General features: G+C 47.0%; 1 protein-coding gene and 1 long non-coding RNA gene across 4 annotated transcripts; one reads left to right on the top strand and one right to left on the bottom strand.

Moving 5' to 3' along the window:
- Positions 1–346: 346 nt before the first annotated feature.
- ZBTB18 (zinc finger and BTB domain containing 18) lies at positions 347–7,023 on the bottom strand. 2 transcript variants are annotated; one of them, XM_086627923.1, is made up of 2 exons: positions 6,996–7,023; positions 347–3,333 (listed from the first exon to the last, which is right to left on the bottom strand). In XM_086627923.1, exon 2 carries the CDS (start codon positions 3,317–3,319, stop codon positions 1,751–1,753), a length of 1,569 nt encoding a protein of 522 aa, XP_086484049.1. In that variant the 5' UTR covers positions 3,320–3,333; positions 6,996–7,023; the 3' UTR covers positions 347–1,750. The 2 variants fall into 2 exon arrangements, with proteins under 2 accessions (XP_086484049.1, XP_009985374.2); XM_009987072.2 differs by lacking the exon at positions 6,996–7,023 and adding an exon at positions 5,433–5,705.
- Positions 7,024–8,481: 1,458 nt separating this feature from the next.
- On the top strand, positions 8,482–11,333 carry LOC147529267 (uncharacterized). Of its 2 annotated transcripts, none has more exons than XR_015222907.1 (3): positions 8,482–8,521; positions 8,699–8,839; positions 11,044–11,333. It is a non-coding gene; the product is annotated as an uncharacterized LOC147529267 (long non-coding RNA). The 2 variants fall into 2 exon arrangements; XR_015222906.1 differs by having other exon boundaries at positions 8,699–8,849.
- The last annotated feature ends 1,734 nt before the right edge of the window (positions 11,334–13,067 follow it).

Below are 13,067 nucleotides of genomic sequence, written 5' to 3'. Positions count from 1 at the left end.
TGCCATTACAGCCAAATTAACACACATTTGACCAAATATTTCCAAAACAGTCCAGCAATACACAATGGAGTTTTCCATTCAGTATCTTAAGCACAAAAATAGGCTATGTTTACAGTAGTTAAGGCGATCAAATTTTAAACAAAAGCAGAGGAAAAAAAAAAAAAAAAGGCCAAAAAAAAAAAAAAGGAAAAAAACAGCAAACGTTTTCCATGCTACTCCCATAGACCTTATTTGTAAGTGCAAGACAGGAAAACAAACACTGTGCAAAATGCTTTTGACCTGCGTGTTGGTCATTAAAACCACACGTCAGGCTGCAGTCTCTGCTGCTTGGATACACATAGTCCTTCCCCTGCCCTCCCCCGGCCCCCCTGTCACTCAGGCCTGCCCAGGCCTTTCAGCCCCGGGCTTTTTCTTTCTTTCTTTCTTTCTTTTTTTTTTTTTTCAGTCCACAGCCTCTTTTCAACGGGGGGGAAAAAAAAAAAGAACGACCTATTGTGGTGGAGTGGTGCAGCAGGAATCCTACGAACGCTCATCTGGGGAAATGGACGCACCTCAGTTGGAGCTGGCGTGGGGTCTGTGCAATTAGAAGGGGTCTGGGGTTAGTAAATGCACACCGCACATGCAAATCTCGAAGCCTGGTTGTAAACATTCTTTTTTTTTTTTCTTTTTTTTTCTTTTTTTTTTTTTCTCCTTGTTAACGTAGCTAAATCGGCGACTCGTAGCTTAAGTTCTTCTCAACTTAAAAGTCAGTGGGAAAGTAAATTTAAATTAGATAAAATAAAAACAGTGCATTTCTCTTCTTCGTAACACCGGCATTTTCAACGGTGTCGGGTTTTTTTCCTAAGGAAATTAAATAATTTTCAACTCACTCGTTAAAGTTATACAATGCAAACAAAGACAAAAATATACTGAAACTCATGCATTTCTGTAGCGTTAATATTTACTTTTCAAGACTCAACTAAGAGCATCAACACAACCTGCCAAGTTCTTTGATACCTCCCCCCGGCCCATGTAATCAATTACAGTATACAAGAACAGTAATTCACATTTTTTAAACACACAGTTCATCACTGCTGAAGCTGCAATATCCTTTTTCATCCCAAGCAAACCTTCACGTAAGACAGAGTCCCAGTGATCCCAGTGTACTCTCAGGGTTTTTGTTTCGTGTTTTTGTGTTGTTTTTTTTTTTGTTGTGTGTTGTTTTTTTTTTTTTCCAGTGGGAACTGTCAGAAATCCAGAAGTTGCCATAATAAGTTTTAAGTCAACCGCTTGTTTAAAAATAGATAATCCAGCATTTCAGAAATTTTCCATTTGGGTCTAAAAGCATTCAGGTTTCCAACAGCTAGAAAGGACTCATGCAATTATAGAAATGTAAAGGAACAGACAAAATTGGGAGAGGATTTCTACATTCAGATTTTAAGAGGAAAAAGATCGAGAGCTTAAAAGAACGCAGTGTTTTAGGGAGAATAAAGCCATGTCCAAATTTTCTGAATTGGAGATTCCTTAGAAGTAAAGTATCTGCTGGCTTCTATTCCGAAAAGGGGGAAAATACGCTCCGTAATTCGTTACTTTGTCGGATTACCTCTACAGTTCGTTTTATCGGAGTGCTAAATTAGTGAAATACTCATGCTGCCTTAAAGTGCAAAAACAAGCTAATAGCCAAACTTTCAGTTCAAGGAAACAAGATTGCTTTTAGACTGTACCACAATTATATAGATTTATATATATATTATTTATATATATAAAAATTTTATTTCCAAAGTTCTTGTGAGCTATCTTCTAAGGTCCAGTCTCTGACAGTAGGTAAGCTCAGTGCTTCGCTTTTGACAGACAATGAGTTCACCAACTCACAGTGAAACTTCCGAATGTGTCTGTAAAGGTCTCCGGACTGCGTGAACCTGCGTTCACACCACTTACAAGCATGAGGCTTCTCCCGCGTGTGAACCACGGCGTGGCGGCTCAGGTTGTGGGAGTACTGGAAGCTCTTCCCACACTGGGTGCAAGTGTAGGGCTTTTCACCTGAATGAGTCCTCTCATGGCGTTTCAAGGTGTACATGCAAGAAAAAGTCTTACCACACAACGAGCAGGTCGGGACATTGACATCGGTAGCAGGCTTGCTGCGGATCCCGTCCTGCTCTCGAAAGTGCGTGCTTAAGTGGATCTGCAGGATGTGGGGGCTGGGAAAGACCTTGTTGCAGAGAGGACACATGAAAATTTGGCCAGCGGGGCTAAGTATGTTTGACACGTAAGGGAGCAAGCTGCTGTCCATGTTTCCTTCCACCTGGACTCGCTCGTTCTCTGGAGTTATCATTTCGTCATCGCTTGCCTTGTCCTCTCTATCTAGCTCCCTCAAGACCGAATCTTCCCTCATCGGAGCCAGGTGGGCCGGCTCGTACTGTACCCTGTTATTAGTGCTCACACTCTCCTTCACAGTGCTATGTTCCATATCATAGTCATTAGTGCCAACATCACTCTCATCGCAGGAAGCCTCTTTCTCCACCTTCACCTGAACCAGGCTGCTTCTAAGCATGTCCTGCGAAGAGAAATAAGAACTGTTCAAATTTTCAACTCCTGAAAGGCTGGACTTGACAGACAGGTCCAGCACGCAGTCAACATCTGCTGAATCCCTCACGGAGGTGACAGACCTCTGGGACAAAGACTCTGTTGAGCTGCAGGGGCTGGCTACTGTTTTTCCAGCTGCTGCTGCGTGCGTCTCTGCCTCTCCGCCAGTCTGGGGAATGCCTGCTGAGTCTGAGGGCAATCTCATCCACATGTTCCCAGGCTCAGCCGCCAAGTCCCTTTTGCTAGGCAGGATGTTCAATTTTTCATCTTCTCCGTCGTCTTCATCGCTGGGCAAGTCTCCTGGCATGTGGCTGCTGCCGTCGGAGAGGCTCTCCACTTTGTCTGAACAACTTGAGGCGTCTTCCTCCTTTTTTGTACTGTCTGCCTCCGTGGTTGCTTTCTCTTTCAGCTTCTTTTTGCAGACTTTGACAATGTCATACATGTGGAGATAACTGGCAGCTGCTAGCACGTCTTCAATGGGCAAGTCTTTGAACTGGAGCTTTCCTTCGTACATGAATTCAAGCAGGAGAGCGAAAGCTGGGGCTGTAACAATGTCGCTGTTCAGATGAACAATGTCTCTTTTGTCCAGCTGGTCCTTGTAAAAGAGGTGGAAATACATGCTGCATGAGGCCAGTACAGCTCTGTGCGCTCGGAACTGGGCATCTCCTACCAGAACAGTGCAATCACAAAGAAAACCCTGATGTCTCTGCTCACTCAGACACTGTAGCAAATGTCTACTGTGGTCAGGAAACTCCATACTGTCTTCATAACCTAGAAGCAATGAGATTTTTAAAAATTAAATGTAGGTCGGAATCACAGAACTTACAAATCCAAGTTATTCCACTCTAAAAACCTCATATTTATATCGCTAGAATTCTGGTATCGACACCATGCAAAAATTATTTAGCACGCACGTACAATGGCAACTCTTTTCTTCATCACCCACTGAAGTTACAATTTCCTTGCAGTGGTAAATAAGCCGTTCTAATAAGCACATAGGTACATCTGTAATTTTTTTTTTTTTTTAAGTATCACTGCTGTTCATAAAATCTGTTCAACAGTTATTTTTTTTTAGGAAATTTCCTCCAGATTGCGTCCCTAGGAGGGCAGACCCCCCCCCAAAAAATTGTGTTTTTTTTTAAAAAAAAACAAAGTTTGAGACATCACAGAGGGGGAAGGAAAAAAAAAATAAATCAGATCATCAACCTTCTTTATAAAGTCAAATTGTAGCAAGAGAAGAGGTTCATGCATGAAGAAATCCCAATATACCCAAATCTGAATGCCTAACATTCATAAAGTATAAAAATTATTTACGGGTGTCAATTCATATCGACAGGAAAATCAATGTTTTTAGAAATTTCATTCACGTGGTTTTCTTCTTGTAGTAAGTACAGTTTCAGGTTTTAAACCTTCTCCATACTGTACAATAGAACATGAACATTTTTTGCCAACATGCAGAATTCACAAAAGAAAACTAACAACCAGAATGCCAACGAGCACCGCTTCCCCTATGCAGGAGGACAGAAATTTCCCTCCCCTCCCACACCAGCCAGAGTCTGCAGTACCAAACTTAAAAAAAAAAAGTCATTCAACGTGAGCATGTGTGCATATTTAAAACCAGTATCCCAAGTACTGTTCTTACCCAAGTATTTTTCTATTCACCTTCCTTGATGATAAAGAAAAAATGAACTTCAAAGAAGTAGAGAAGTCAAAACTCAAATAGAAAGTAAAATCTCTTAAAAACCTGTCTTAATCTATTATTCTGTGATTGATAGCAATGCTCTCCCAAACCATCTAAGCAGATCGTGGCTCTCCAGGCTGGGAGATATTATTGAAAAATCTTCATCCCTCACAAACCAAGATGTACTAAAACTTACAACACAACCCCTACCATATTCTGTAAAATACCATTGCTAGAGTAAAGCATGAAGATTTACAATACAATCACTTTAAGTGCCCCACAGCCAACATCAATCCTAATCCTTAAGAGGGCTAAAAATAAAGATTGGAGGGCAGCTCACAAGGTAGCTGTGATCAAATTAGGAGGCTGAAAGGACAGAGAGGGACGAAGAAGGAAGCTTATAAACATCTGATCCAGCTGACTGTGGCCATATGGCAGCTGCTGCCCAGATAAAGAGATTAAGAATAGAGGAGTGCGATTACAGCTGTCTGGCCAATTCAGGCAGCTCAAATCTACAAGTTCTAAATTAGTCGCAAATACAAAAACTCCTTCAAATAATTATTGTTATGCTGAAATAAAAGATTTCAAATGCTACATACGAGGAAGAAAAGAGGAAAGCAGTCAAGCCATTCTCCCGGGTACAAAAGTTTTTAAACACATAACTGATTTCTATCTTTCAGAAGCACTACAGCTGTATGCTACTATGGTTCTGAGCTGCTGGCTATTTAACTGTGAAGTTTAATGAAAGACTTCCCCACAAACACGTTTTAGCCAGAACAGTCCTTTCTTAAAAAAAAAAAAGCACTCTTTTGTATATTTCACTAAAACCCCTGTAAAGTCATTTAAAAGATGCAATACAAGAACATAAAGCAGAACTCTTTTTAGGCTCGCCACTAAACCCGTTGCAGTTTTGGTCTCAGAAACGAAGACTGAACTTGCTCTCTCCTTCTTCCAAACCAAGACATTCTCACAATATGCATTAAAGTTAATGCTAACAATGTGTCCAAGAACTGATACTCTCCAACTGTAGCCCAAGCCTTTTGACTAAGTCCACTTATCTATTTAATACTCAATTTCATAGATTACCTCTAAACTTGGTTAGAAAAGTAATGTGATTTTTTTTCCTGAAATTCAATAAACAACACACCAAAACAGAAATATGCTGTATCTAATCTATTGCTACTCCTACCTTTAGTACACATAAACCTGATTAAGTCCTTTCCTCTGAGTCTTGCTGGCTCCAGGTCTGTTAGATCGGTGGAAAAAAAGCAGACTAGGAGAGACAGATGCAAAGTGGAGATGATGTTAGAGAGGAATGAGATACCTTCTCCACACACAGATCTGCACACACTAACTCCCTGTCTGTGTGTTAGAATAAAAGGCTGAGGGATGGCAGGCTGTCAGCTGCTCTGACATCATGTTCAGATGGAAATGCTACCTCCAGCTGTGCTCCTTTTAATGCCATATGCTACTCCTCTACACTCCTGCCACCAGCTTTTTCTTAGGAGAACTTTTCTCTTCTGTTAGTATAAACAAAATACTTCAAAGTCTCTTTTTTTTCAAACTTTCTAACAGGGAGGAAAAAAAAAAAGAAAATCCTAAACATATGGGGCTCTACTGTATTTGCAGCATAGCAACACTTCTGCCTTAAGTTGGAGGACCGCTTCACATAATGACAGCATACCCCAGCCACGGGGTTACCCGACAAATCCGCACCAATTTCGCTTCTACTGAGCCCAGAGGTTCTGTTAAAAGAGGAAATGAACCGAACCCGTGTACCCAACTCACAGCTCCCCGCTTCGCCGCCTGTCCTTTCAGTTTCACCGTTTAGACGGCACAAGCGATACCGAGCACTCAGAACTCCGGCTCCTTTATACAGCGAAGCGGTTCACCTTGCCGGGGCACTATTCCGAGCGCTCGGCTTTACTCGCACACCGCCTTCCCCCTGCGGGGGCTCGGCCTGTCATTGCTTTGGCTGCTGCGGCACCGGGACGCCGGACCCCGGCCCCGCAGGCTCCCGCAGCCCTATTTCACCCCCCCCGCCAGGCGCTCGGCAGGGAGGGGAGCGGGAGTCGGCGCGGCCGGGCGCCGTGCCCCTCGCCCCGCCGGCGCGATCGGCCCCGCCGGCCTCCCCCCGGCCCCGCCGTCCCTCCGGTGACACTCACGCCGCACTCGCGTCTACCAAGTTGGGCGGTTCACCTGCCCGCTGCCGGGCGGGGGACGAGCCCGCCACCGCCGCCCCCCGGGCCGGGCCGGGCCGGGCCGTCAGGGGAGGCGCGGCGTCGCGCAGCAAGTTCCCGGCGGGCCCGGCCCCCCCCGCGTCCCCGCCAGGCGGTGACAACTTTTCGCCGGGGCTGCCTCCCCCCGCCCCGACACCCCCGGCCGGGGCGGGCCGCCCCCCGCGGCGCGGGGGCCTGCTCCCGCCGGGCAGCGCCGCCCCCACCTCCGCCCGGGGCCGGGGCCGGGGCCGTGGCCCGGCGCGCCGGCGGTCGCCCCGCGGGGAAGGAAGCAGCTGCCCGGCGCGCAGGAAAAGCCGCCCCCAGGTCAGAGCGGCAACAAAAGAAAAGTAACCGGGAGCGGCGCCGGGGCGGCCGGTCCCGCCGCCCGGGGAGGGCTGCCCCCGCCCCCCGCCTCTCCGCCGGGCTGCGCCCACCCCCCGCCGGACCCGCCGCGAACTCCGCCCGCCCCGCGGGGCTGCGGCGGCCCCGGCCCGGCGCGGCGGGTGTGTGGGGATGGGGGCAGCGGGACTCACACTCCGCGGCGGCCCGAAGTCCCCGCGCTCCCGCCGCCGCCGCCCGCCGGCTCCTCGTCGCTCACTTGCCGCTCCGGGATCGCGTCTCGCCCCCCGCCCGCCCCCCGCGCCCGCTGGCCGCCGTCCCCCCGGCCTCCCCCCTGCCGGCAGCTGAGGAGCGAGCGGGGCAGCCGGCGGAGCGAAGCGGGCCCCGCGCTCAGCGGCTCCCCATGGCACCGACGGCCGGAGACGGCGCGGAGCCCGGGGCCAGGCGGCCGGGCGCGGGGGAGGGGCGGGGGCCGGGGGGAGAGAGGGCGGGGGCGCCGGGCGCACGCAGCACGGGCGCACGCACGGCGGCGGCGGCGGCGGCACAGCCGGGCCCGGGCTGCGGCAGACAGATGTTCGCCCCCTCCCCGCTCCCCACTTCGGACTCCGCTCCCTGACTGACAGCCCGGCCCGCCCGCGCCGCAGCCGCCGCCAACCGGCGCGGCGCCTCGCCGATGAGTGACGGGCCGCGGCGGTCTCTGAGTGGAGAAGGGCGGCCCGGGAAGGCCGGCGGCGCCGCCAATCGCGGCGCGCGGCGAGGCAAGGGGCGTGACCCGGCGGAGAGCCGAGGCGGAAGGGGGCGGGGCCCCGCCGAGCCCCGGGAGGGGGCGGGGCCGAGGGTGGGGCGAGCGGGGACGGGGCGGGCCTGTTGGGGGCGGAGCTTCGCGCCGGAGGGCGCGCGCGGGCCGCGGCCTCGCGCCGGCCGCCGGTGTGGCGGGGGGTGGGGGGCAGGGAGTGGCGCGGTGCATGGCGGGACGGCAGGTGCGGCCGGGCCGGGGGTCGCCCTGGCCGTGTCCCGGTGGGGCGGGCTGGGCTGTGCTGGGCGTCCTCACCGCCCGCCTCCGGTGCGCCCCTGCCGCTCTTGTCTGGCCGTGCAGGTAGTGGGGCCACCCAGGCCCCACCCGCTGGCCAGGCGGGCGTGCCCGCTCTCAGGAAACTGCCCGGCCCGTTCCTCTTTGGCTTGGTGAGGGGTTTGCCCACAGGTGCCACCTGCCCAGTATGGGCTGCCCGGGTGTTGCTGTGCTGCCTAAGGGCTGTTGAGGATGGAGGATGTGATGTAAATTACCGAAACTATGCAGTCGTTAGGAGCCAAGAACGTTATTAGCATTTAATTGCTGTGCTGTTATCTCAAGACCCGAGACCCATCACCTGCCCCTACTGAGAGGAACAAGCGATCGACTAAGATAAGGAAACTTCTCTCGGAATTTACTGGGGATTCATATCTGAGAGAAGCACAAGTTGTTGATGCCTGATAACTTTGCAAAAGTTGACAACAGGAACATCTGGATTAACAGATAAGCTGCAAGGATGCTGATGGATGCTGCTGCTGCAAGGCATTCAAAAATATAGTTGCTTTGCTGCACCACGTTTATGACTGGATAATTAGAAATACGCATTAGTAGGTGATTAGGTGATTCATATCGTACCCTTGTATAAAACCCCCGAAGAAAAATCCCTGGGGTGTGCCCAGTTCGGATGGTGTACCTCATGTGCATGAATAAGTATTTATCTTGTAATTCCATAGTTTATCCTAGCCCCTCTCTTGCTTGGCACAGGCCAGTTGTGAATTTGTAACAAGAGGGGGACTGTCTTTTAATGAGTTGCTCTGCCCGAGGCTACAATTTCCTCCTCTAGCGTTGCGTTTCTGTTGGTAATCCTTGTGCTTCCCACCGTGACAGGGCAGGTTACGAGGAGCAGCGTCAGCGGTTCGGTGTGATTTGGGATGTGCACTTGCCGAGGCCTGCCTGCTCCTGGGCAGCAGTGGAAAGGACGGTGCCTGAGGGGAAAAGGAGCTCTCCAGACCTCGCGGTGGTTCACAGGTAGATTGAGGTCAGCAGCTTTGGAGAATATCATGGCTTAATGGTGAGTTAGGATAGGGCAGTGGAGGTCAGGTTTGAAGAGCTAAGGTCTTCCTTAGGAAAAGACTAATCCAAGGAGTTGAGTATTTCCCTATCTCTCTTCAGTTTCAGGTAAACAGTTAACATGGGGAAGTATCTTGAAGAAAACAAAGCTCACCAACAGCGATACAGAATTTGAAGAAAAATAACTCAATTATTTATTAATAACCAAAATTGATTGAGTAGATACAAAAGCCGAAGGCGCGTAGTCAGTCTCCTTCAGTAATATGAAACTGCTATAAAGAAACATACTGAATTCTAGCTGTGCCTAATTTATTTGACAGCACCGCTATGTATATCACACAGCAGCTAGCATCTAGGTGTCCATATGCTTCAAACATTACATAGATATATACATAAAAATATAAAATATATATGTACAAAAGAAAACATTTTTGTCTCTGTCCTTCAGTGAACTGGTTGCTCATGCAGACCCAGTGTGGGATTTCTTAATTATTAACCTCACGGAATTTCAGTCCTTCTTAGGTACTGATACAATTCCATATTTAAAGGTTGTTTTTTTCCGTTGGCATCATGTTCCATATTCCATTATACCTAGGACTCGATGCAGTTTTGTCCTTGTCTTCAAGACACAGCAGCTAAGATGCTGACTTTTCATGTTTCCTGCTCGTCTCCTCAGTGCTAATAATCACTTCATCTGAGAAAAATCAGTACCATATTCCCTGCTGCCTGTCATTTCTTGAACATCTTCCCTATAACTACTAAACTGTTTTTTCTTTCAATTGCAAAAATAAATGTTGAAAGTATTTTAATAGGAAGTACTGTTGAAAGTAGTTCTAAAGTTTTTTTTTTTTTTAAATCTAAAACATACAAATAACTTATGCAGTTATATATATTTGAGCTGTCAGTGAATGTGCCTGAAATGATTACATTAACTGTGTTGTCCTAGATCTGTAAACCGCATCCCGCCTCATGCTTCCTAGTATAAGCCATCTCACCAACTGCTCGGGGTCAGTTAGTAAGACCTCAGTTTGTGAATACTTACTTATACAAGTGCAGCTTTACTGAGGGAGGCAGTTTAGTCATTCTCATCATTCAAAACTCTGGGAAAAATGAGGCTGCTTAATGTGAAAAAATTCAAAGGATTTATTTGCTAAAGAGGACATTTAGCAAATAGACTTTCTCAGGTCTTTATAGACTTTTATGGACCCAGAATTTAAAAATAATCTTAAAATAAAATTTCATGGGGCATTACTGTTTATACATTCCATTCACTTATTACTTCCTGCTCGTACACATGAACTTACCTCCTTGTTGTAAGACATACTGAGAAAAATCTCACTGCCCCTCACCTAGTATTTACAGTGCTGACTACTAATCAAATCAGGTTGCATTTTCTTTTCCATTCGATCACTTTGGGCCAATCACTTTGTCCTTTTGCCTCTTCAGACTGGTTTGCCCTCGGGGCTACAGCTTATTTCTGACTAGTTATATTTAAGAGAATGATCTGCAATTACGGTTTATACAACTGTTATAATAAAACAATTTTTTACTATTTCTAAATAGGAGTTGGAGTGAAACAGAAAAAAAGTGAGTGTAGGTAACACTTTAAGATTAAAAATCTTTTTGGCAGTGAGTCAAACTTCTTTGGTTTAAACGTGGAACCGTTGACATTTGTCTGTGATTTTTTTTGTGTGAAAGGAACTCTAATTTTTTTAAGAGTACTTAGAGTGGTTTAAAGACTTAGCATTGTTTTAAATATAGAAACAAGATGACAGAAAAGTGAATTAAGAAAAAATCCTGCACAGGGAAATCTCACAAATACCCTATAGTCCAGTTGATCTTCTATTAGAAAAAATAATATAAGACAGGCGTTCCATTGGAAGGGATGGTGAAGCCTTGCTGTAAAGGGACATAAACATCTGGCTATACACCTGGTCTCTACACATATTTATAAATCACCTCAGGCATCCCAAGGTACCGTAGAGAACACACACAAAAATTGAACTAAGAACATTCATAAGCCAAAGAAAATAAAAATAGTCTCCATTTAGCATGGAAAGAAATGAGTCTCATTTACTGCCCAAACACAGTTTGGAAAGACACGATGCAATTTTGCACTTCTTGCACCTTTGCACCTGCTGACTTTCATTTATATCCTCCAGGCAACAAGCAAGCCTGAAGGCCTTTGGCTCATAACCAACGCTGACGTTGCAACGTGGTGCTACAGGAGCGCCTGCAGCTTGCCTCTGATCCGAGAACATCGAGGTTTCCTGGCGTCTTTTCTAAAACGGTTGGTGTGGTGAATCTCCCAGTATTGTTTGTTGCTGCTCAAGATTGATTAATACGTAGTGAGCTGCTTTGCAGATGCCAGCTTTGCCTGCAAGCCTTGAAATGTGTCCGTCGCCTTAGTTTCTGGAGTTTGGATGGTACCGTATGCTCTTGGATTCTTGAGGACAGCCTCTCAGAAGAGCCTGAGCTGACAAAAGTCAAAGGTGCTGGCATGATATTCGAGTCCAGAGTTGTAGATTTAAGTGTTAACCCAACACAACTGTACCATGGAGCCGGATACAAATTTGGCCTTAATACTTCTTTCTTATACCTACTATAACACAATTGTCTACATTTTCTTTCAACTGTAGAGCAGTGCTCTGCTAATTACTGTACACACCATCCATTTTGTTCTCCATGGAAAAAAAGAAATCGACAAAGAAAACTGCTGATCTATAGTCAAATGTCTCAGGTTTATGCTCTACAGGTTATTTTGGTCCAGATACCATCAGCCATGTGCATTACTACTGTTTTCTTTGATAGGACAATGGAAAGTGGGTACCTCGTTGGTAAATTAAAACTCTCCCAGAATAGGACGGGAGGTACAGCAGCAAATATCTCCAGGGTTATGCATCCCAGAGAAGTGAAAATCAGGAATTGTCATCATGGCACTCTAGATATTTTTTTTTTTTTTTTTACTTTTCTTTTTTAAAAAACTACAGTGAAACTTAATTAATGGCAGTCTGGTTTTCAGAAAAATTGGAAGTTAAATAGTTTCTGGAGCTGCTGTCACACTTGAGGTTCAGCTGATGTCACCATGGAACTGAGTTTTCTCCCTGGGGAACCAGTGCTGGGGAAGTGCCAAGATAATATAATACAGCCTTTGCATGAATTGGCTAAACGTGCCTCTTATTGTGCCAGAGTCTGACTGGATCTGTAATTCTTATCAGCCCTAGCTATGCTGGGTAAGCCACAAGATGTGCTCAGTTAAGAGGTTTTCTTAGCAGGTGGGCCAAAAATTTCTCTCTCCTCTCAAATACTATCACGTAAAGAAGAAGGAGCACCATGCACTGAGGTTTATCACCAAGGTGGCTGCTAGCATTCACGCTGCAAGCTGAGGACAGGTACCACTGATACACTTTCTTTAGGTCCGGCTGTCCTTCTCGGGAGCATAGATTTTTCTAGCTTTAAGCTACAGCTTCTTCACATGGGGAAAATTACTGAGATCAATGACTTCTTTGTTATGTCCCAAAACAATTTCAAGGCTCTGCGTAAAAATTTGATCATAAAGAATGGAATTGGCCTCATGGGTGGAGATGTGAACTGGAATTCAGTTGGATTTGTTTGTTGAGTATTAATGACACGCACACTATCACTGGAACCGGAACAGAAATGTTTTCTCTCAAAAGACAGCTTGTTTTGGATACAAAGGAATTGGTTTCACATTTCTAGCCTAGGAACACCTGGCTGCTGGAGTCCAGTCTCCCACAGCCCTGGCCAACCACGAACAGATGCTTAGTCCAGGACCGACCTACCCCATGTGCCGCACGCTCACGAGAACACACAAGTGTTTCCCCAAACATAGATAAGAAATGCAAAACCTAGAGTACAAAAAGACAGGAGACACAAATCATGATGCACCGAAAGGAAGAGAGTGGGAGTGGTGGTTAATTAGTGCCCTGGGCCCCTGCAGTGGCACGGAGGTACTGAGTAGGACTGCTCAGAAGATATCTAGGTATCCTCCTTCCACAAAACCTTCTGCGGTTCCTGCTGAGGTCGCATAGGTGTAACTGGGTATTGCAGTCAGAGTAATTCTGAGAAAGCTTGGCGGTGTGAAGCCTCTGCAACTAGTGTGGTGGGCAACACCAAGTTCTGTAGGATTACCTCGTTCAGAAGTTAATAAATAAAATGCTAATTT

This window comes from Tauraco erythrolophus, chromosome 2 (genome assembly GCF_009769465.1).
Source record: "Tauraco erythrolophus isolate bTauEry1 chromosome 2, bTauEry1.pri, whole genome shotgun sequence".
Taxonomy (NCBI): domain Eukaryota; kingdom Metazoa; phylum Chordata; class Aves; order Musophagiformes; family Musophagidae; genus Tauraco; species Tauraco erythrolophus.
The sequence above is the reverse complement of the archived record's forward strand: the minus strand, read 5'-3'. Positions and strand labels throughout refer to the sequence as shown.